The sequence below is a fragment of the Bacidia gigantensis genome (assembly GCF_019456465.1).
Source record: "Bacidia gigantensis strain McMullin 20006 chromosome Unknown contig_134, whole genome shotgun sequence".
NCBI lineage: Eukaryota > Fungi > Ascomycota > Lecanoromycetes > Lecanorales > Ramalinaceae > Bacidia > Bacidia gigantensis.
This window is the reverse complement of record NW_025408593.1, coordinates 1,514,973-1,535,834: the sequence shown is the minus strand read 5'-3', so window position 1 is coordinate 1,535,834 and position 20,862 is coordinate 1,514,973. Positions and strand designations below refer to the sequence as shown.

Below are 20,862 nucleotides of genomic sequence, written 5' to 3'. Positions count from 1 at the left end.
CGGATTGCAATGATGTCTGATTTCTGGAAACCATTTACCGAGCAAGAGGTGTGAGACGCCTTCGTAATTCATAACTCAGCTCCTCCGACTTCGCTATCAGGACGCCACACACCACTAACATGATGAGTACAGTATGTGATAGGAGATGCCCTCGGTCGTTACTTCAATCTCTGTCAGCCACAATACTTTGTCCAGCTGAACTGCAGATAAGAAGAGTCGAGATGATCCGAGACCTTCCAATGACAGAGAGCCATCTTCAAGTTCAGCTTGTCATACCAATGATGGCTTGAATCCAGACTGAAGTCTTGACGCCGCAAGGAGCCATACTCCAGCTGAGTGCGGCCCAGAGAGCACACGATGCGTCTATAGCTAGCGCTAGCCATATGTTCAGCCAGCCTCTCTATACATGAGGCATGCAGGTGACCGGATCAAGCGGCCGGATTGAGAAGATCTTTCACTTGATACAGGCAATCGACACGGCAAGTGAGAGATGCTTGTTCGGGCTGTGCCAAGTCTCTAAAATGGGGTCTATTCACTTGCAAATAATCTAAGAGGCCACATCTCGATTGCAACGCGTGACAATTGTCTGCCGGTCGAAGCTTGCGTCAACATGCTGTAATAGCAAATCAACACGTCCAGCAAGATTTGGTGCAAAATAACAATGCTTACATCGATAACATAAACCGGCTCAGAGGCGGCAATCAAGACTCTTGTTGCCGCGAAGAAAGTCGACACCAAATTGGCGTGTTCCAGGCCTTGATAGATGATCACTAGCGACTTTTCGATTGCCTGTACTGGCCTCCCCAACGAGCCTATCTCAATCTGCACGTGCGCTTTCCTGGATCTTGCATTAATGGCGAAGCTTGCTTGCCAATCATCAAGGTGAGGGAGTGTCGGTCACAGAGGTGAGCATGTCCAACGTCCGAACGGGTCATCGTGAAACACTAAAGCCAGCAGCGACTGTACGTCACCCTGCATTAGTAGGGCTTAGTCTATGATCCGGAGTAATTGCCTTACGGGTTAGCCAGCATCTACGGAATAGGGCGCTTTCTATACGCTTGTGGCTGATCGGCGGCCCGATCGGGAAGGGACTAGATTGCTCTGGTGCGTAGTACCATCATAGCAAGTATTTCAGCTGTGAGGAACTACTGTGGCTGACTTTGGCTATCGTTGGGTTGAGAGGTCCGAGCCAGCTGTCAAGCTTCTAGACCCGGAGAATTAATCCTGGGGAACGTTTCGTCATTTTCTTGCGAGCTTACAATGCGTGACGGCACAAGACTCCTGGATCTTTGACTATATTAGCTCTCCAAAGGCCCGTGGAAAGGACAATGGAGTGGGACCAGGTGCAAGCGCCAACTGAAACCTTATCATTCTCACTTGTGGCGCCATTGTGTCGCAGCTGATCTGGACAGGATACACAGCAAGCTACACCATATCAGGCACAGGCGCTCAATTAAAATTTGGACTAGCGGACGAGAGAGGAGTTCCTCCCAGGCGGGGCTGCCGACGGTATGGTGGATTGGTCGCGGTTTGAGCAAGCTCAACACTTTGCCCGCTTGTCCAGTTAAGGGGTTTGAACCGACCAGCTGCAGTCCAATTTGAGCTTCGCACCGACTATTGGAAGCTCAATTCTTCCCTTGATAGTCCAGTTTGGCTTCAAATCACGACCGTTTACACGGTGGCGGACGCTGCTCCGAAACTGAGAAGAATTGGGGAGTATTCGTTGCGGCGGTCGCAAAGGAATGGACTTTCGAGCACTAGAGACCCTTCTCAACTTCAGAAACAAATGTCTTATGTCAACCCCCTATCTCTGCTGTAGGCTTTCGTCCAAAGTGAGACGGGTCGCAAGCCACCATAATTGAATGGTGTTGTGAACCTCTCGATGAGCCCAACATCAGGTGATATGCGGAAGAAGGCCCCACCAATCGACGGTCCTGTACACATCTGGAGGCAGCGCGGGAAAGGCAATTACATCCTCTACCAAGATATACGCTCGGATGACAGTGTACGCTGCAAAACACGGTACACCCAAAAGAAAGACGAGGGACACATCCAGGTTTGGATCATTCTCAAGGCTGTTGTTCATTAGCTTCATCGCGAGGGTCCAGAACATATGGACGACGCGGTCCTTCAAGCATGCATTCCCTTCCAGAGGATCAGGGTTTGCAAGCATCTCCCGGCGCTTTTGAACATCTGCTTGCATCTTCCTGATGCCGCGATCTCCATAGAAAAGGCCGACTACCAGAATACCTAAGGTGAAGAGTATCACTAGCCCACAGGACGAGAGCTGCCACAGCAATTTTTTCGATTGAAGTCGGAAAATGGAAATTCCAGGCGATGAAGTTAGTGCCCAAGAAGGCATAAGCAGAGATCAACGCTATGATCCAGGCGATTCCTGTAATAGGAAGTACATCGTTTTCTGACCGCCTGCCAAGTCATTATCCTGTGTTTGGCCGCCAAAACGAAGGAAGCAGACCTTTCAACATATTCATCCCGTAAATATAGATCAAGCTCATTGACCAGACCTTACGGCTGGCGAAGTTGAGCGGTGTTCGGAAGTAAGCTTGTGTTCGAACTGCTTCATTCTCTTCCAACAGAAGCAATTCACTGATGGTCATTTGGATGTTGACCACCTCCATCCTCTGGACATCAGCAGGCTTATCTTTCCAGAAGTAGTAGACTAAGACACTATCGATAATGATCCCGATAGTTGTTATTTCCAGCGTTGTGATAGGCATTCGTCGTATATCGCGAGCTATAATATTGACACAGAACCATAGTGCCTGTCCAACAGCAATGACGCGTACGAACACGTCAGATTTATTGCGATCATCAATAGCTTTAGGGTCGAGAAGGAAATGCTCCTCAAATTGTGCCATCGAAATGGCTTGATGGTCAAGCAGCCAATGGATATGTTTCGTATCTAGAAAGAATCTGACACCATCGCCTGTTCGAAGCACAAACCCGCCCATGTCGGCGAAGAACGCGTGTTTCAACCTCCACTTATTGTCTTTTCGGATCTGCTTCAGTTGGATCACAGATACGCGCGCTGACTGCCATTCCCCGAGCGCGAAGCCTAATAGATTTTCTGGGCCCATTAATGCAATGCAAGTGGGCCACACTTTACGCCTTAGATATCTCCATGTCGTTTCATCAGGTTCTGATACATTCAGGCAAATAGCGGACCGAGTCGACAGGAGGATGGTTGTGAGGCAAGTCCAAAGAATGTCCAGAGATCCTCGATTGTTTGGCGGAGGAAGTCCAGCCCTTCAAAGCACCGCTTGTTTTATTGCTTGACATTCCTACAATATACAACACAACCAAGTATATGACACCACTTGACCCGAAGCTAGGCTTACTTGGCGAAGATTGCCCTAATCTTGTGATATGTTGGTGACACCACCAAGATGCAATCCTTTTGCACAAGGCTGAAGCTCTTGGCGCAATGGCCCCGGCGACTAGGCGTCAACCAACTGCCGGCACCCATAGCCTGTTGAAATAGGGGCCAAATGACGCTCCCGCTATTGGTAGAACACATACAGTCTAAGAAATTAGCTCGGCTATATTTGAGCTCAGCGAAAGCTTATGTTCGTGACGTTCAGGAACCTGATCGTCGCATCGTTTTTTGTTCGAGGCACCTACCCTAGAGAGAATACTGGTACCGAGGATTGCTATCTAGCAAGAGTCCAGAATGCGTAAACGTCTCGAATCGGGCATCCGATAGTGATTGGGCACATCAGATTCAAAGCCCCTCAACACTTGAAAGATGGAAGTCCCGTGGTAATTACACCGCCTCTCACAGCTTCTCGCCCGCACAGTAGTCTGTTTCACGCCTCCTTGAAAGCTCTTGAAAGGACTTCACCATCCAAAATGGACAATTTGCTAGCCATCCCCATCACGTGGAACCTAAAGTATCTCATTGCAAAGTGAAGACTAGGCTCAGGAAGTGATAGTATCTTCAGCGAACCTGTCTACGACCTATCTTGGTCTTTCTAACCCATGGAGACCGGCAACTCACAAGCACCGTTCAAGCCCTCTAATGCCCCCTCAGCTCTTGCGGAACAAGCCTCCTGCTGTTTCTGAAAACGGTGGTAATCTACAGCGATGGCGTATCCGATTACCGTTAGAGCTTAGCACCATGTACTCACTAGCCCCTTATCCAGGAGATTTCGTAACAAAATTGGTCCAAAAAGAGTCAAGGGCTGGCCCGTCACGTCACTGTCACATGTCATGCAGGCCCGTAGCCGCCCGTGTATTACTCCTTTTGGAAACTAGCTCGCAGCCATATATGCGACCGTTAATTTCCCAACCCATTCAGCTTCGAATTAAATCTTGTGGCGTACCCCACGCGTTCTGTTGGTCGGAGGAGGCGGTCCATTCCTGATCAAGATACCGTTGATATAATTGCCTGCCATCAATCGTTCCTTTTTGTGAGCTGATGGGGCCAGATTCAGCCATCGTTGCATCTAGTCTTCGAGGTACCTTCAACATTGGTGATACTTGGTCCATTACGGCCGATTGTCAGCTGCTGAGGGCCAGTGTGGCGCTCGCTGGTGGTTGTGTAGCCATCCAATTTGACCTGATGCCCCAATTTGATGGTCGAAAATGGTCGACCTTGCCGCTTCGCGAAAAAATGATCATTGGAGGCGTTGCTGTTTTGGGTCGTCATCCGTCGATCTCTCAGGCATAAAAGACGTGTTCAGTAACCCCCAATGGAAGCTTCATTGACATATTACCCATTTTTCAAATCTTCTCCAAAATTACCAGACAAAGATTGCACATCCTGACCTCCTTGACCTCAGTCCTTTGAACCAATCAAAGCATTTCAGATATCATGGCTATCTTACAACTCGTTCCTGCTACCAAGCTCAGCGCGTTCTACAACCCACACTATGCCATCCTGACACTCGGCGCTTCTGGCGAAAGTGATTTCCCTAGATTTGCCATCAAATTTGAGCGCCGCATCATCCTTGGCGGTCTCCTGTTTGACCTCAATGCTTGGGTGGATCCAGTTCGCACTGGACCAGTCGAACCGTATGAGAAATCCCAAGACTTTCGGATACCAAATTTGAGGGTCGTCTGCCCGGACAACAAGGTTCTGATCAAGACTGCCAATCAACCCCAAGGAGAGCTGGTCGAAATTACCTGGGGCGGCTTGAACCCCCCTGATCCACCAAAAAGTGAGGTAAATGGCGCCTCGAGCACTGGCCAAGGGAAAGGAGATCAGGTGGCTAGACAACCTCAAGTAATTGACCGCGAAGTGGAAACCATCACCGTTTTCTGGGGGCAAGACTTCGCGATCAAGGCCACCCCACCGATCTCCCCCGAAGGATCGCTGGATGCAAAGTACGAGGCAACCGCACTGGCCCTGAAGAGCGCCAAAATCCAATTCGGCAACCTCGAATGGACTTTTGCTGCTCAACAAGTCGGCACCACTTACATTGTTGTCGAATCCAGCCGCGACTTCGGCCTACTCATCCGCACTTACTACAAGATCGACGTGATTGTGCTCGAGGATGCGGCAGCCGCCACTAGGATCGTCGCCGGAAACACCAAGGACGACAAGGAGGACGAAGATCTCAGTTTCCGCGGCCGCGTCAAGGTCGCTACAGCGATCGTTCGACGAACCGCGCCTGAAGCCGAGCTCTTGATCGTGAAAGCTAAGCTTCCCCCGCACATCGTATTTCCCGTAGACGATCCGAACTACTTATCCCATCTCCTCTGCTATTTCAGCACTAAAGATGGCAGTGCAAGAATTCACTCCCCTGGCAGAAACGTATGGCTGCCTCCTGTCTTCAGCAAGGATCCCATTCTTGGCGCTCAGCCCTTTGACATCGAGAAGGACGTGCCCATTGATATTGTGGGAGCTGTTCGGAAGATCAAGGACGCTAAGATCGCTCCGTGGTTCTTCGGTGCCACATTGAACAAGCCGCTCACGGAGCCGAGCGTACAGCCCAAGGAGCCTAGCTATAGCTTTGAGATGCGGAACGCTACTACAGTGTCGGTTGGGGCACAGACAGGGGAGGTGACTGTCTCTCCGGGACCCTTGGTTCCAGCGCTTGCAAAAAAGGCTTAAATGAAGATGCGTGATGGATGCAAGATTTGCTAACGGCTCAAGCGTTTTGATTGAGATCTGTGTGATAAGAGCTTGGTCTTTCAACTTGTGTCTTCGCTTTTAGCTGCAAATAGTACCACGTAACCATGTTCAACTTCCGCAGAAATTCGGGTGTGGACGGTGTCCAAAATAAACTCAGAATATACAAATCAAGCTTAGTAGAAAGGATCTATGCAATTACTATGCTTTCCTAAGCCGTTTGTAGATGTGCATTTATTTTCATCATTTCGTTGATTTGCGGGAAACAGGAAGCTAGCGTTGATAAAGCTGGGGGTACAACAAGGCTCACTGTGACAGCTCGCAACAATCTCCTCACCGCTTCGTACTGCTTACTCAATATTGAAAGTATCATTCAGCACTTCAGAAGCTCTTAATACTTCGAAGACACCACTCGCATAAGTGTTCTGACTCGCTTCCAAGAGCAAACTTTTCGGAAAAGTTTCTAGTTTCGATACTGGCATTTTGACAACTGCCGCAAAATCATCGAGGCGGTCGAACTCCTCCAATTCTTCATCCGAGACAAGATATGTTCCTTTGAGGATGGTGCTTGACATCTGTTGGAGCCCCGAAGTCTCCCCAGTCATTGATACATCTGGGTCTTCAACATCTTTCCCGCGCGGAGGTTCAAAGACGCTCTCGTAGGGTCTACCAGCTTTTTGCAGATCTTGAATAATGGCATTCAAGGCCGTTGACGCCGCACTTTGATCTTTCTTGCCGCAAGCGCAGTGTTTCTCCACTAGGTGGTACAGAAAGCGATGCAGTACTGCGAGGGGGACGTCGACGCGATGGTTCAGCAAACCATACACTCCAAGATTTTGGGCCGTCAGAGCGAGTACTACGAAACCCTCGAGCGGATGCTGCAACAGTGGGCAATCTGGCTCCCAAATACCCAGGAAATTCTGCGAAATCACCCGCTGCAAAGGTCGAGGATTCCCAAAAGTTCCGGTCCGAGGAGTGGATTCATTGATTGACATACTCAAGTTCACAGGTAGCTCGGTGTGCTTGGCCACAAGACTTGCCAAGCTTTGCAGAGCACTTAAGCTGACGTCAGAGGCGTCGTCTTCGGTATTGGCAATTGTGCTGAATATTACTGCAAGGAATACCAAGAATACGGCGGACTCGTGAAACCTGTGCTGCAAAGCTTTGTCAATCGCTTTGAAAGTGGTCTGATTGCACTTTCCGGTGAAGGCACTCTCTAAGATTGGTATCGCTCCAACAATGTTATCGTCTCGAACGGACATGTTGTTCTGTACTAGAATGAACGCACAAGAGTCACAGCATACTTGTGAAGAGAGTACATCCGTTTCAGGGTAGGATCCCATTGCAAGAGGATAGACGAGACCCTTTCGTTGGTTCGGGCTAGGGAACCCAGGTGTCGCTAGGCCTTGAGGTGGCGCTTTCAGCAAAACAACCAGTGGTATATCCTTTTCGTCACAGATGGGACAGAGTCCGGCCACGCTGGGATTCGAAAATTCGTCCTTGTAGCCCGGTATATAGAGGATTCCAGAGTCTTTGCCAAGTCTCACCTTGAGACTGCTCAATTGTTGCTTGCCCACATATTGCGTCCCAATTCGGTTGGAATCGGGATCGCCATGCCCTGGTAGCTGTCTGCGGGACATTGTAGGAGGTGCGGGCGGTCCGGAAACATTTGAAGTATCATAATACTCTGAATAAGACATGTTTTTGGTGAATCCTCCCTGGAGGGACGGCGTCGGACTTACCGGCACCATCATGTGCGGACTATGAACCCCTGTGTCCATCTCTCTCCGGTTGCTCCTAAGCCTAGACATTGAGTCTCTAACGACTGTGTCTCGAGACCTCGTTGAATCGTGATGCGCAATGGCGCCAGTCACGAAGCTGCGCCAGTTCATGTAATGGGCTGACCTTAATTCTTGCTTCCAAAGTCTGATTCTCGAATAATCTATTCCTTGGCAGAATAGCAACTCCAACAAATGTTGCATCGAGAGAAATGCTTTCATCCCAAGATCGGGTCTATCGCATTGCAAGATGCTGTCTTTGTCGAGCTTTTGTTTTGACACCCAACTGCCTACGTCATCGTCCCTACCCCGTAATTGCGCCGCGAGTAATACTGACTTTAAGTTGTCATCGTTTTCCATAATTTCTCGGGCCTCAAGAGATCCGACTTGGTCATGAAACAAGTTCTGGAGATTGACTCTCTTTCCGCTTTGTAGTAATAGATCATCGGGTTGCAACTGTTGTCGAGCTGGTAATGGTAAATCAAACAACTCACGATAGTGAAAGTTAGGTAAGCTGCCCCACAAAGTTGTCTGATCTAGAAGCAACTCTCGACAGCCTGGCGGTAGGATTTGGTTGAATTTTCCCTTTGATTGCAGCACGTAGACCTGTGTGCTATCGATGTCGTGGAACAAGAACAAGCAATCTGCCGCATTGCTAAAAACTGACAGACCGACAGAGACATTAGCTTGCACAGGTCTTGAAGTCTTGTAGCCGAATAGAATGATGACGCAAGGTGTCCCATGCAGGCTTGCTTCACAAACGCCCTTAGAGAAGTCTAGGACCTCATGGTGGTCGACTTGTCCGTCCGTAAGTAAGAACCAAGCGGAGCACATGCTCAGCGCTTTCCTTGAGTCAGTCTCCTGGTTGAGACAATTGGGAACTGTACCACCCCCTGGTTGGAGACTATCGATTTCAGTCGGACGAATCACGCGATGAGTTACATGGCTCCAAGGTATGATTTGCGCTTGACTTTGAGCATCCCGAGAGAGGCCACTGCAGAGCAAATTGATTGCGTCTTTCTCTTCTTCAAGTACCCTTCCTTCTGTACTGCCAGATACGTCAACAGCGAATGTTGCCACTATGTCAGAAAAGGCAATCTCCTCTTCATAATGCTGAGGTCGTTGTAGAGGCACTTCGGTGACATTACTCGAGACGGTAGAGGCTTTGGGGCGTTGAAGAGGCGCCTCTTTTGGGACCGGCAGAGTTTGAGTGCGAGGTTTTGAGCCATTCTCAATAGAATGCTCTGAAGTACCCGTCATCATGGAATCAGCTTCCTGCATGGCGGAGGACGACGAGTCAAACGGCTCTTGTTGATCATGAACTGGAGATTCGCCTTGGCTGATATGCAATGGCGACGGCTCTGAAGTGTTTTGAGATGTTGCCTCATAATTGAGGATTCGAGTGGGCGAATATTTCGGCCAACGAGGCTTGAAGGGTGCTTTGGGTGCATCAGGCCCAACTCCATCCCCGTTGGCCGAGCTTACTTGCGGGGTTGCAGCACTCATGACTAGAATCTTGCAACAGCGAGTTCACTAAGATTTTTGCCAGAAGTAGATCTCCAAAAGCCTGATATGGTTTTAGTAGATGGGAAACGACTTGCTAAGTACTCCGATTGTCAAAGGTGCTGCACAAGTAAGGCTAAATGGCTCGAGAGTTGAGTCAGCCTTGTGCTTCGCCACTCTGCGGACGCCATCGACGTCTTTGGAAACAATTATGACTTGATGCTACCTCAGTAAATGAGAACCTGACGACCAAAGCTTGATCAATGGTCTTTGTGTCTGATTACATCGTTCGATGAATGCGAACACCATGTTCAACCCGACACAACAGAGTAGGAAGGAGACATCCTAGGGCCTCTGACTGGCAGATCTCGACCATGGTATGGACTAGTTGTGAGGACTGACGATGATACTCCTACACTGACAGGAGGCGATATAGGTTGTTCGCGCGCGGCTGGTTGAAACTCGGCTGGGTGGAATGAATTGGCCTTTGACCCGTATCGTAGATCCGACCTATCATCGTCATCACCACGCGATGGTTCATCTGCAGAAAAGTGAGGAGGTTGCCTGCCCCAAACAGAAGCAAATGTGGAGCGGCGTGGACCAGGAGGTGGAGTGTGGCCACTTGCACGGGTCTTGCGGATTGAGGTATCGACAAGAGGGACGTCGCGCTGCTTTCTTTTGGGTTCGGCTGTCTCCAGTGAGCCTAATTCATTCAAACCTTCTTTGGTGAGTGGTGGAAGTATCGGAGGGATGGGTTTAGATGGAGTCGTTTCTTGATCTACCCAGTCTGTCGGGAGCACTTTCTTGTATCGATCGGGTTTTGCTTTGGAGTCTGGACGAGAAGGTTGAGGGTCGACATGTTTCTTGCTGGACTCTTCCGCCGGATTTTCAGATTGCAATGGAAGCACCCAATCAGGTGCAAAGCTTGAGTGGTAGCGGAACTTCTTCTTTGACATGATTTAGGAAGTAGAGTCGAATTTCAATGATCCAGTTCTGGTCCTCAATAAGAGTGTCTGCACAGCGATACTCACAAGGCAGACTTGGGCTCAAATGACTCTTCTTGGCTGCATCTGGTGGCGTCGCCCCACCTTCCCTATTTAGAGCACATAGCCTCAATTGCGCCACGTTTGCGACCCGACCAGCGTTTTCATCAAGTCTTCTGCCTCAGCCAGTCTTTCACCCTGACCCACTCGACTATCGTGGTACAGTCATCAGCAGACAGGGGCGCGATGAACGATCTGTGAAGCACGCCAGAAATGAGGACCCACAGAAGAATTACTGACTTTGAGGTAGTTTCTATGGAAACGAGATCGAGACAGAATTCGATGTTTTTGCTGCTTCGTGTCTCTCGGAGGAGACAAGTCTCCGATCTATGGTACTCGATGAACCCTCAGGATGTGCGTGGTCTCCCAAGGCAAGGCCAATTGAACAGTCACCGATGTCGAAGTAGGTCTCAGCGATGTAATGCTCAAAGACTCGCATATCTTTTCTCCAATGGTTGGTTCACATCAAGAATCCTTGTAGACTAATCCCTTAGCTTACTCATCTTGGGGAACAAGCTGCTAGAGCGCGTGAAGAACAAATATAGTTGCTTGTATGCCTGTGGCTTCTCAGCGGCGTATACCTTCCACTGTCTGATACGTTTTCATTCGCAGCTTCATCAATAGATTTCTTCTGAAGGGTAAGAATGTCACATTACCTGATGACGCTGCGAAACTCCGCATCTCGAAAAACGCTTTGGAGCGTGTCTTATCCGCCTTAGACGCACCCTCGGCTTTTGTATACTCACTCTCTCGTTATTTTCTGCCTTCCGGCAGGGGGAGTGTGGCCTCTACTCCAACGACGATATTCTGGGCAACTGCATTTGGTACTTCCTTCCAATTCGGATGCAAGTCAAGTGTTCGGAGTCCACAAAGTGTCATATTACGAACAAATCCAATCAAAAGCAGATGAATCCCTTCAACCATCTGCATTTGCCGGATCACGGGATTGATATCCGAGGCTCTGTGATTGCTCTCTCTCTACGATATAGTAGATCAGACAATTCAATCTCAATGCTGGCGGTCAACTTCATCGATGGGAGGTGGCCGAAGACAGTCCAGGACCCAGAGACAAGAATCAGAGGAGTCCTAGAACGGAGCCACAACCACGATACACAAAGCGACCCTTTCTTCATTCAACTAATTTATCTCATCAGTGTGACGCGATGGTGGACCAATTCCCTGAGCAGTATCAATGATCAACTTATTGCCTATGTAAGGCATGCCCTTTCGAGCGCTTGATCTTCCTGCTAATGATCGGCTAATAGGAGAATCACCTTCAAAATGACCACGAAACACAAGCCGCAGCCTCAATATCGCATGAAGATATGAACCGGGCTTTGCATGCAATGGCTGCACACCTTCACCGTTATTGTTCGGAGCTCAAGTCTTTGAAAGATACGGCTAATGCAGTAATCTCACAGCATTCAATTATAGTTGGGAGCACATTAGGTGTATCGCATCCAGGGTTTCGAGCAGTCGAAGACAATCTCAAACAGATACATTCCCAAATTAAGGCTGTCATGGAGTTCGAGCTAGAATTGGAGAAGAAGATCAAGAATAATCTAGCTCTGGTAGGTTTACTGTCCTTTGAATTATGGATGATTGCTAAGGAAGCTTCAGCTCTTCAATAGGATTCAGCTCAGTAATGACCGATTGATGGTTGCGAACGGAGCCGCGATGCAAGGCATCATGCAAGCATCACGAGAAGAGACCAAGGTGTCACGACTTTTAGCGACGAAGGCACACAAGCTATCCGAGTCCATGAAGGAGGACAGCCTGTCCATGCGAACAGTAAGTTCCCATCGCTAGACGCTGTCAGTAACAATTGGTATACTAAACTCTTCAATAGATTGCAGCATGTACAATGTTGTTTCTTCCAGGAACGTCTTTCGCAGCTATCCTTTCAATGCCGTTCTTTGACAACAGTCTGAAGGACTCATCTAGGATCTGGGTATGGGTCATCCTCACGGTTCCATCCACCATGGTTGCATTTGCGTATTATTTCTGGCGTCAGTCGCGCAATAACGCAAAGTCGGGAGCATCAGTAGAGATGACTACTATGACCGTGTGATCGGATCGACCAGGCTGTCTCATAGACGTGCAATACGTATTTTGTCACATCGACCTCAAAAGTTTTTTAGGTCGGGACCTCATGATGAAGCCTTGTATGCTCAGGTCCTCCAGGATCATTCATGCAAAAGCTACGAGGATGGTAGTGTTGCAGAGTTGCGGGTACCACGGGGACGCAGTGCTACGGAGTTGGCAGTATTGCGGTGATGGTGGTACTACGGAGAAGAGCTTTCGATCTGTCAAAGCTCCCCTCGCAAAGATGTTTTGAGTGCTAAATTTTGCAGGAAACAATCGAATTCGAGAATCGGCCTTTGTATTGTTCTTTGACACGGAAATTGTATTGACACCATCATACATCACCTTTTCAGGCGTGGCTAATTGACTGGTCTACTACACGCGCTACGGAAACCCGATAAAATCAGGTTCACTGTCGCTCGTATCCCGAGCTTCTTCAAAATACTCATCATCCTCCTCATCCTCTTCATCCTCTTCATCCTCATCCTCATCATCCTCACCTTCATCGTCTTCCTCGTTCTCACTCTCCTCCCCGTCCTCTGAACAGTTCGAACTCATCTCGTCAGGGCTTGTGTTCTTCATTATGTACGGTATCGTGGGGTCAGGATCCTCTTCTCTGTCACTGATGGCATGGTTCAGCAAGTATTCGTGCTGGTGACCAATCTCCAAAACAAAGCCTCGAAGAAAGCATCGGCGTATGTAGCGGCCTGCTGTGCCCTACTGGGCACCAAAATGATCTATGATGGTATCGCCTTTGACTTCCCAGTCTTCCTTGCTACTTTCCCACGCTGCACGGTGACAACAAAACAGATGGTGAAAGTACAGACATCTAAGACGAGGTCGATGGTCCGAGCTAAAAAGAACTTCCTCACCGTCAAGACTGGCCCAGGTGCGGCCTTCGAATGGTCCAGATGAAATCTTGTATCTGCATCAGGTGAAGTTCGTTGACCATTCTCACCCTCGAAAAGACCATTTTAAGCCCTCTGGAACTTCACACTGGAACCCTCGCGCAAACCGCGACTTCATTGTGGTGGCCAAGGCCAGGGGAAAACAAAAAAAAGGGATAAAATCGGAGGGACAGCACTTTAAATAGGCCTTTAAGATTATAGTATCCTACAATTGCGTCTTTGAAGTTGTGGCAGCCACATTACTATGACTCGAAAAATTCTTATTTGCGTCTAGCATAGTAGGTTTTCATTTAAGTCTCCTTCGCAAGAGGCTTGATAAGACCCGAATCTTGCTAAGTCAGGTTAATGGAGGGACCACAAAAACTATTAGCTGCGTGGCAATCGCATTGAGTATATAAAAATGGATCTATCTTTCAATGTCCCCCCTTGCCGCAACCCGCCCCTACAAATTGCAGACACGCTAATGATCCACACCACTGGCGGTTTAGCAAACCCTTAGCCATAGTAGATCGCAGAGGTTCGAAGCAAAAGGCACGAGTCCCAAGATCCTTTCAGCCAAATTGTCAATTGCGCCTAGAAAAGAATTGAGGACTGGCATCCTCGAACAGGCAAAGATCCACAAGAGTCAGTATTAGAGGCGGGTACGCTAAGGAATCGTCTTTCGTGCTTGCTTTGGATGCAATACGGAGATACTGATATTACGGACTGATGGTACTGCGGACGTTGCGGTGCTAGGGAGATGGCAGCATAACGAAGATGCGGGTACTACGGAGATGGATGTATAACGGAGAAAAGGGTTCAGCACAACTACATTGACAACGTTCAGAAAAGATCAGAGTCGATGTTCAAGGATTCCTCGTTGTTGGTCCGCGCATGTTCAAACAAAGCCGTGCAGATGTGGTGATTACCTAGCCCGAAGCTTCGCAAAGACGCTCAACAGGATCTGAACGTCGGGATTTAGTAAGCACTCCTACGTTGAAACGAAGAGTATAAAGTCTGCCTATGCACCAATAAGCAATTCACAAATTTCGACCAAACCTTGCTGAGTGTGTTCGTTAATTACCTTTTCGGCTAGTCTCAGTCCTCGCCAATCTCATAAAGGAAACATTCGGCGACGACCCCGCTCAATCTGCAATCACAAATTCACAGACATAAAGCGAGTTCGCAAGGCAGTACTTCACTCGAGCTTCCTCATTCAACAAGCAAAGCTAAATCTTTCCACTGTCCAACTGACGCAAAACAATCTTCCATCTAAGCACCACATCTATCGCGATGGTCCAACTATGGGTCTCTCCAGGCGCATGCTCGCTACTCCCCCACATCCTCCTCAACGAGATCAACGCCGATTTCGAGCTCGTCATCGTCGACATCGTCAAAGAACTCGGATTCCCAGAGAAATACAAAGAGATCAACCCCAAGAAGCGCCTTCCAATCTTAATCCTAGACGACGGCACCGTCATCACTGAAACCGTAGCCATCTCGACAAAGATCTCGCAAATGGCGCCTGACCATCATCTTCTCGGATCTGATGATCTCGAAATCGTCCGCTCATACGAGTGGTTCAACTGGCTCTCAGGCACCTTCCACGAGCGTGGATTCGGCAGCTTTTTCGGACCGCATCGATTTGCCGACGATGAGATTGCGTTTGATCCTATTCGTCGCAGCTCTTACGCCTTCATTGAACAGTGTTTTTCGGATGTCGAGGAACGGTTGACTGGAGTGTATGCTGTGGGAAATGCATTTACGGCGGTCGATGTTTTTCTCTACGTGATCTATCGTTGGGGACACATGCTGAGATTGGATATGAAGGGGGCGTATCCGAAGTATACGAAGCTCGTGCTTGAAGTCACAAAGCGTGCTGCGGTGTCGAAGACGGTGGAAAAGGAGGGTATTCCTCTTATCGAGGATAATCGCGCTGATGGCGCTGACTTGCAGAAATATAAGCCATGAATGCTCGGGTCAAAAACTCCCCGCGTCCTCACTAATTGAAGGGAAGCATTCTTGAATAGTAGCAAGTTGCGAGGTCGAAAGGTTATGTATGCATTGGGTGCGAGCAAAAGTTCAGACGGATCCAGACGCCGGATGCAAATGTTAACCTTTAGGTTGGTACTCTTGGTTGCTACCCGAAGATAGCAACAAGCATACTTGACAGAGAGGATGATGTTAGCTTGAGCTCAATTAGCACAGTGAGATGACTGCAGCCTAGTGTATTATGCTCCTGATCTTGAGTACAAGAACTCCATATTTTGTACACAATGGAATTTTCCGACTCTCAAGGTTGCTGGATACCCACAGCAAAGCGTCTCTGAAAGAATCAGCTTTTTGGTAGGGGCTGCTTTCGAAGGAGGCTTGAGAGAAATACTTTCTTAAATGAAACGCTGTATCTGTATGGCCTTTCTTTTGCTACATCGCCTTTGACGGTGTCGTAGGTAATTCATTACCCAAATCTTCTGCTGTTGCACTCGCAGTGATCATCACATGAGAAGTCACGAGAGAGATTACCGTACACTTGTTGGATCAAGACTTGCGATATTACAAGTCTCGCAGTTCAGGAAACACCCATGGTAAGTCATCCTGCCACGTCACCGGCGTCTCGGGGTTCTCGATATCCCGACGGCCTGAGTCCCTTTCTGGTATCCGTGTAGTAAATTCTTCGGTACCCACTTCTTGGGTATGGCGATTATCTGTACCGACATAATCTGCTCTGACATCTCCTGATTGTGCGCTTGAACCCCGTTCGTCGCTCGTGTCTTCACGTTCTCGGCCCACTATCCGGTATGGGGGTAGAAGTTTGTGTTCCATTCCACGCTTCATACCTCTCAACTCCAAATGTGCATACTCCCCTAGTGCGGGAGCCCAAACAAAGATCGCGACAAGCTGTCCGAAGCTCCAACTAGTGTCGTAAATATTGTGCTTGTGGAACCAGGCAAGCTCACGCAGGAATGTGTTGAAGAACACAAGATATACAATTATCAAGACAAGATAAATGACGGTTTCAAATATGATCCAGAATGTTTCGGAAGAGCTCAGTGTCGTAAGACGTTGTACGACGGCCTTGTCCAACTGCGAGTCCCCGTCTAGACTGCCATATCTCGCTTCAAGTAGACTGGCAATTTGCTCAGGCAGAGAGTGCCGGACTGAGATATAAATTCGATAAATCGTATCAGTGGCTGGCCGTAATTTTTTTTGTACAAAATTTCGAGCGTGGTTTTGGGCGTGACCCATGGAATCTCTCAATCGCTTGCCCGGATGTGTCAGTCCAAATTTGCGTAACACGACCATAAATATGACCAGAAGGCAAAAGGCAAAAGTGTTGTACGCCGGTTTCTCGAGACCGGCTACACCCTTCTCTCCAGCACTACCAACAGTTTCAAAGCACCAAAGCCAAGGTTGAAACCCACCACACTCCTCCGGACCTCCTGATAAGGCTTTAGTGGCTAGGAAGTTGCTATCCTCTGCGGTTACATTGAAAATGCCGACTAAGATCAGTGTACCAAGAGCCGTAGTGACTGCTATGAAAGTGAGCAAGATCAGATACCACGATGTCATCTGGACTATGTGCAACAACAAGAGGGTAAATGATACGGGTAGAAACCCGCTTACCGCAACAAGTCTGAGGAATAAGTAGTTGTTGTAGATCTGCTGCAGGGTGTCCGGTTTGAAACCTTCAGTCGTGGTGATGACTATTGCGGCTATGTTTGTTGCTACAACGAAATAGCACTGGGCCTTGTGAAAGTCGGTCAAAGCCAGGACAAGCCTTGAGAGTCTTTTGTGAGCGATTAGTGAGGCATACGAACGTTCCACATCTACAATGTGCAGATTGGGCAGAAGCAGCTTGCACGTGAATATGCCTATTAGCGCAAGAAGGACTAAACTGGCTTGGATCCAGTACGAGATATAGATCTATGCTTTCTTAGTAGAAATCTCCATACCCATTTCCAGCAGACTTACGCCCACTCCGCCGATATCTTGGGTAAGTTGAGTTTTAGTTGCATGACAAAGACTGCCGATGGAGTTTTTATGTTGTAATTGCCAAATACTTCCATACTCCTTGTAAAATTCATCCGAAGTGCTATTGAGCAGGCACAATGTCGAGAGCTCGCAAGCTTTATCAAAGCATGTCTTCACCTGGTCTCCGAGTTGTGTAGCTGTCGAACTCGGTAGGATAGGGACCGATATGGTCTGACCAGTTTCATTCGAATACGAGGATGGACGAGAGTCAGAAGTAGCAAAATGCTTCAACAACATGCCAATTACGCAGTTGTGCAGATTAGGTAGGGACGAGAATATTTCCTTCGAGTTGTTGCAATGGCTGAAACAGGAAGAAGTGCTTCCGGAGCAATGCTCCCAGAAGATATATAACTTGTGATACTCAGAGTAGAACGGCACCTGGAACCCTGTACTAGGACTCAGAGCGTTTTGGAGGCCATAGATAGTACTGGATGATAGATGAGTGGAATTATAATCTGACCAATGCTCAGAAAAGGTGAAGTTCAATACATCCCAGGTCTCAGGCGCTGACATTGCGTGCAAACAGTCTCAAAAGTCTTAAGACAAAACCAGTGGGTATTTTCTGACCTTTTTCAAAAAATGGCAACAATATTTTGCGACGGAATGCTAGCAAATAACACTGGATGGGATGGCAATGAATGACGCTCATGATGAAGTCTTTCGTAGAAGAAGAATCGCCATTCAGCCTTGTAGGATGATTTATTTATAGGCAGGAAATTCCTGGACGAGCAGGGCTAAGGGAGGGTAACACGATCCGCACGCAAAAGAGTGTATGCAACCAATTAATCAAGTTCGGCAATACCTGATCCTAGTCGCAAATCAGACAACTGATTCCGTCACGAAATAGGGTCTCCCTGTTGAAAAGAGCTTGACCACGATGAAAGTTCTTTGGGCTCGCCCGGTTCTGGGAGGACAGCCCTCGGAGTTTAGACCGTGAAAGGCCCGAGCGCCAAGACTTTGAAGTGCGCCTCGCCCTTCCGTTTTTGATCAGATATTTAGAGTGAGCGGAAGTATTGCTCCCCCCAAATATAGATGTCCACCTTGTAAGGATGTCTAAAGGTATCAAATACCTATTGATCTCTCTACCAACTTCAATATCACCTTCAGGTGATCACGATGAAGCTTTGACAGCTCTCCGCTCCTCCGTTACGAATGACTACGGCTCCGTCTTCCCTTTCCCAATCCCAGAATTCAAGATCGGCTCTCTAGATGCTCTCGTACAGCAAGCCGACGATTTTGCCAAGCTTGAAGGAGCATGTGAAGGTGTCGTGAACAAAGTTGGAGATTCATTGAGGAGCATACTTGGCGGGGACGAGGAAAAGATAGCGCAGCTCAAAACCGTCAATGATAGTCTGTCACTTGCAACGCGCCCACCAAACACCCCGCTGACATAGCTTAGAACCTGCTGATGCCTATCTCAAATCTTTCCACTGGAACAAGGTCAAATACAGGGCAGACAAACCCTTGGGCGAACTCGTTGATACTTTTCAAAAGGTGACTATCGTCAGGCTAGATTAGGAGGCCTGAGCAGCTGAATGGTGGAAGTAGGAGATCCAGAGCATAGACAACGACGTCAGAAATAAATACAACCAATACAATCAGCTCAAGACATCTCTTGCGAATCTCGAAAAGAAACAATCGTAGGAGCTTAGGTTTTCAGATGGCGCATCTTCCGGCTGGCTGACACTTTTGGCTAGAGGCAACCTATCAAACAAATCCCTCTCCAACGTCGTCGATTCTTCTAAGATCATCCAAGACTCCGAATACCTCGAGACACACCTCATCGCCGTTCCCAAACAGCTGATCAAAGATTTCCTGAAGAGCTACGAAAGATTATCACCCAAAGTTGTACCCCGCTCGGCCCAGTTGATTGACTCGGATGATGAGTTCTCTCTATACGCAGTCGTAACATTCCGGAAAAACAGTCCAGAATTCGTACACAAATGCAGGGAACATAAATGGACGCCTCGAGACTTCAAGTTCAAGGATGGTGGGCGGGAGGAGGAGCAGAAAGAGGTGGAAAAGGTCCGAAAGGATGAGAGTAAGGTCAGAAATGAGGCATTACGGCTGGGACGGACGGCGTGGGGGGAAGCCGTCATGGCTTGGGTACATGTGCTGGCATTGAGAGTCTTCGTGGAGACGGTCTTGAGATACGGACTCCCTCTCAATTTCGTGTGTGGATTGGTCAGGGTACGTAAACAAAAGACCTTTCTGCGAACATGTCAATGCTAATCCCCGTTTTCAAGACGACGCCAAAGCTATTCAAAAAAGCAAAGGCATCACTCGATGTTGCATATTCACACCTCGGAGGCAACGCCTTCGGCAGAGATAAGAAGGGGAGAATAGTGAAGGACGACTCGGCCATGTCTGCTGACATGCAGGCAGCTGGTCACATGGGCGATGGAGGCGACTATTCAGCGTATGTATGCTACGAAATTGAGATACAATGACGGGGACAAACCCCTCGTGCTTCGACCTTAGCAACTCTTTGATGCTCTCCAAACCTGCCTCGTCCGCCCATCGCCTTCCTTCTACCTTCACCCCCCTTCACGTCCCGCCCTCCTTCCCCTCCTCCCCCTCAAAACTCAGCAACCCCCTCTCCTCCAGCACCCCCACAATCCTCCCCACAGCCTCCTCCACACTCTCCTCCCCACTCCTCACCACAACCTCCGCATCCACAGGCTCCTCATACGGCGCACTTACACCCGTGAACTCCTTAATCTCGCCCGTCCTCGCCTTCTTATAAAGCCCCTTCGGATCCCTCGCCTCCGCAACCTCAATCGGCACATGCACATAGATCTCAAGAAACGGAAGCGACTGCGTCGGATGCGAGGGTGGGGAGGCGTGTAAAGCGCGCGCGGCGTCGCGATCGGAGCGGTAGGGCGATATGAAGGACGTTATTGCTATTGTGCAGGAGTCTGCGAAGAGCAGCGCCACCTATACTTCCCCACATAGTTGAAGTCAGCACCTCTGCCACCCCACCCCACCCCTCTCTTCCTTCGTCCTCTACCCAGCTCCCCACCCGGTGTGTGCTGCTTTCCGGACAGGATAAACCCACCTCAGCGATCCGCCGAATATTCTCATTCCGATCCCTCTCCGAGAAGCCCAGGTCCTTGTTCAATCCAAAGCGGATGTTGTCGCCATCGAGCCGGTACGCGGCAAGCCCGCGCTTCAGCAGGGTTTGCTCGAGCGCGTTGGCGATGGTGGATTTGCCTGACGCGGAGAGGCCTGTGAACCAGAGGGTGAAACCTTTTTGTTTGCGGAGGGAGGTGCGCTCGGGGTAGGTGACGGTGGATGGGTGGTATGTTATGTTGCTGCGGGAGGGTGAGCGGGTGGGGGCGGGGCAGGGCGGGCAGGAGAGGGGCGGACCTACGTCGCCATTGGATTGAGACAAGTATGGGCTTGGAGGGAGAAAAGGGCGTCGAGGTATTACTGGATTG

General features: G+C 49.0%; 10 protein-coding genes across 10 annotated transcripts; 4 read left to right on the top strand and 6 right to left on the bottom strand.

Moving 5' to 3' along the window:
• Nucleotides 1-1,894: 1,894 nt before the first annotated feature.
• Nucleotides 1,895-3,098, bottom strand: KY384_002221 (uncharacterized protein; the record flags this gene model as incomplete). Its single annotated transcript, XM_044810747.1, has 2 exons — nucleotides 1,895-2,250; nucleotides 2,477-3,098. The coding sequence occupies 2 exons, from the start codon at nucleotides 3,096-3,098 to the stop codon at nucleotides 1,895-1,897; spliced, it is 978 nt and encodes a 325-aa protein (XP_044672721.1).
• A 1,736-nt stretch (nucleotides 3,099-4,834) lies between these two features.
• KY384_002220 (uncharacterized protein) lies at nucleotides 4,835-6,076 on the top strand (the record flags this gene model as incomplete). Its single annotated transcript, XM_044810746.1, has 1 exon — nucleotides 4,835-6,076. One exon carries the CDS (start codon nucleotides 4,835-4,837, stop codon nucleotides 6,074-6,076), a length of 1,242 nt encoding a protein of 413 aa, XP_044672720.1.
• A 368-nt stretch (nucleotides 6,077-6,444) lies between these two features.
• On the bottom strand, nucleotides 6,445-9,378 carry KY384_002219 (uncharacterized protein; the record flags this gene model as incomplete). Its single annotated transcript, XM_044810745.1, has 1 exon — nucleotides 6,445-9,378. The coding sequence occupies one exon, from the start codon at nucleotides 9,376-9,378 to the stop codon at nucleotides 6,445-6,447; it is 2,934 nt and encodes a 977-aa protein (XP_044672719.1).
• Nucleotides 9,379-9,686: 308 nt separating this feature from the next.
• Nucleotides 9,687-10,331, bottom strand: KY384_002218 (uncharacterized protein; the record flags this gene model as incomplete). Its single annotated transcript, XM_044810744.1, has 1 exon — nucleotides 9,687-10,331. One exon carries the CDS (start codon nucleotides 10,329-10,331, stop codon nucleotides 9,687-9,689), a length of 645 nt encoding a protein of 214 aa, XP_044672718.1.
• Nucleotides 10,332-11,764: 1,433 nt separating this feature from the next.
• Nucleotides 11,765-12,489, top strand: KY384_002217 (uncharacterized protein; the record flags this gene model as incomplete). Its single annotated transcript, XM_044810743.1, has 3 exons — nucleotides 11,765-11,989; nucleotides 12,039-12,209; nucleotides 12,268-12,489. The coding sequence occupies 3 exons, from the start codon at nucleotides 11,765-11,767 to the stop codon at nucleotides 12,487-12,489; spliced, it is 618 nt and encodes a 205-aa protein (XP_044672717.1).
• A 398-nt stretch (nucleotides 12,490-12,887) lies between these two features.
• KY384_002216 (uncharacterized protein) lies at nucleotides 12,888-13,476 on the bottom strand (the record flags this gene model as incomplete). Its single annotated transcript, XM_044810742.1, has 2 exons — nucleotides 12,888-13,220; nucleotides 13,462-13,476. The coding sequence occupies 2 exons, from the start codon at nucleotides 13,474-13,476 to the stop codon at nucleotides 12,888-12,890; spliced, it is 348 nt and encodes a 115-aa protein (XP_044672716.1).
• Nucleotides 13,477-14,683: 1,207 nt separating this feature from the next.
• Nucleotides 14,684-15,361, top strand: KY384_002215 (uncharacterized protein; the record flags this gene model as incomplete). The annotated part of the gene is made up of 1 exon (XM_044810741.1): nucleotides 14,684-15,361. One exon carries the CDS (start codon nucleotides 14,684-14,686, stop codon nucleotides 15,359-15,361), a length of 678 nt encoding a protein of 225 aa, XP_044672715.1.
• A 582-nt stretch (nucleotides 15,362-15,943) lies between these two features.
• KY384_002214 (uncharacterized protein) lies at nucleotides 15,944-17,607 on the bottom strand (the record flags this gene model as incomplete). Its single annotated transcript, XM_044810740.1, has 3 exons — nucleotides 15,944-16,960; nucleotides 17,015-17,177; nucleotides 17,585-17,607. 3 exons carry the CDS (start codon nucleotides 17,605-17,607, stop codon nucleotides 15,944-15,946), a joined length of 1,203 nt encoding a protein of 400 aa, XP_044672714.1.
• Nucleotides 17,608-18,471: 864 nt separating this feature from the next.
• KY384_002213 (uncharacterized protein) lies at nucleotides 18,472-19,872 on the top strand (the record flags this gene model as incomplete). Its single annotated transcript, XM_044810739.1, has 5 exons — nucleotides 18,472-18,772; nucleotides 18,822-18,916; nucleotides 18,971-19,062; nucleotides 19,120-19,612; nucleotides 19,669-19,872. 5 exons carry the CDS (start codon nucleotides 18,472-18,474, stop codon nucleotides 19,870-19,872), a joined length of 1,185 nt encoding a protein of 394 aa, XP_044672713.1.
• A 97-nt stretch (nucleotides 19,873-19,969) lies between these two features.
• On the bottom strand, nucleotides 19,970-20,803 carry MET14 (Adenylyl-sulfate kinase; the record flags this gene model as incomplete). The annotated part of the gene is made up of 3 exons (XM_044810738.1): nucleotides 19,970-20,359; nucleotides 20,481-20,736; nucleotides 20,796-20,803. 3 exons carry the CDS (start codon nucleotides 20,801-20,803, stop codon nucleotides 19,970-19,972), a joined length of 654 nt encoding a protein of 217 aa, XP_044672712.1.
• Between the last annotated feature and the right edge of the window lie 59 nt (nucleotides 20,804-20,862).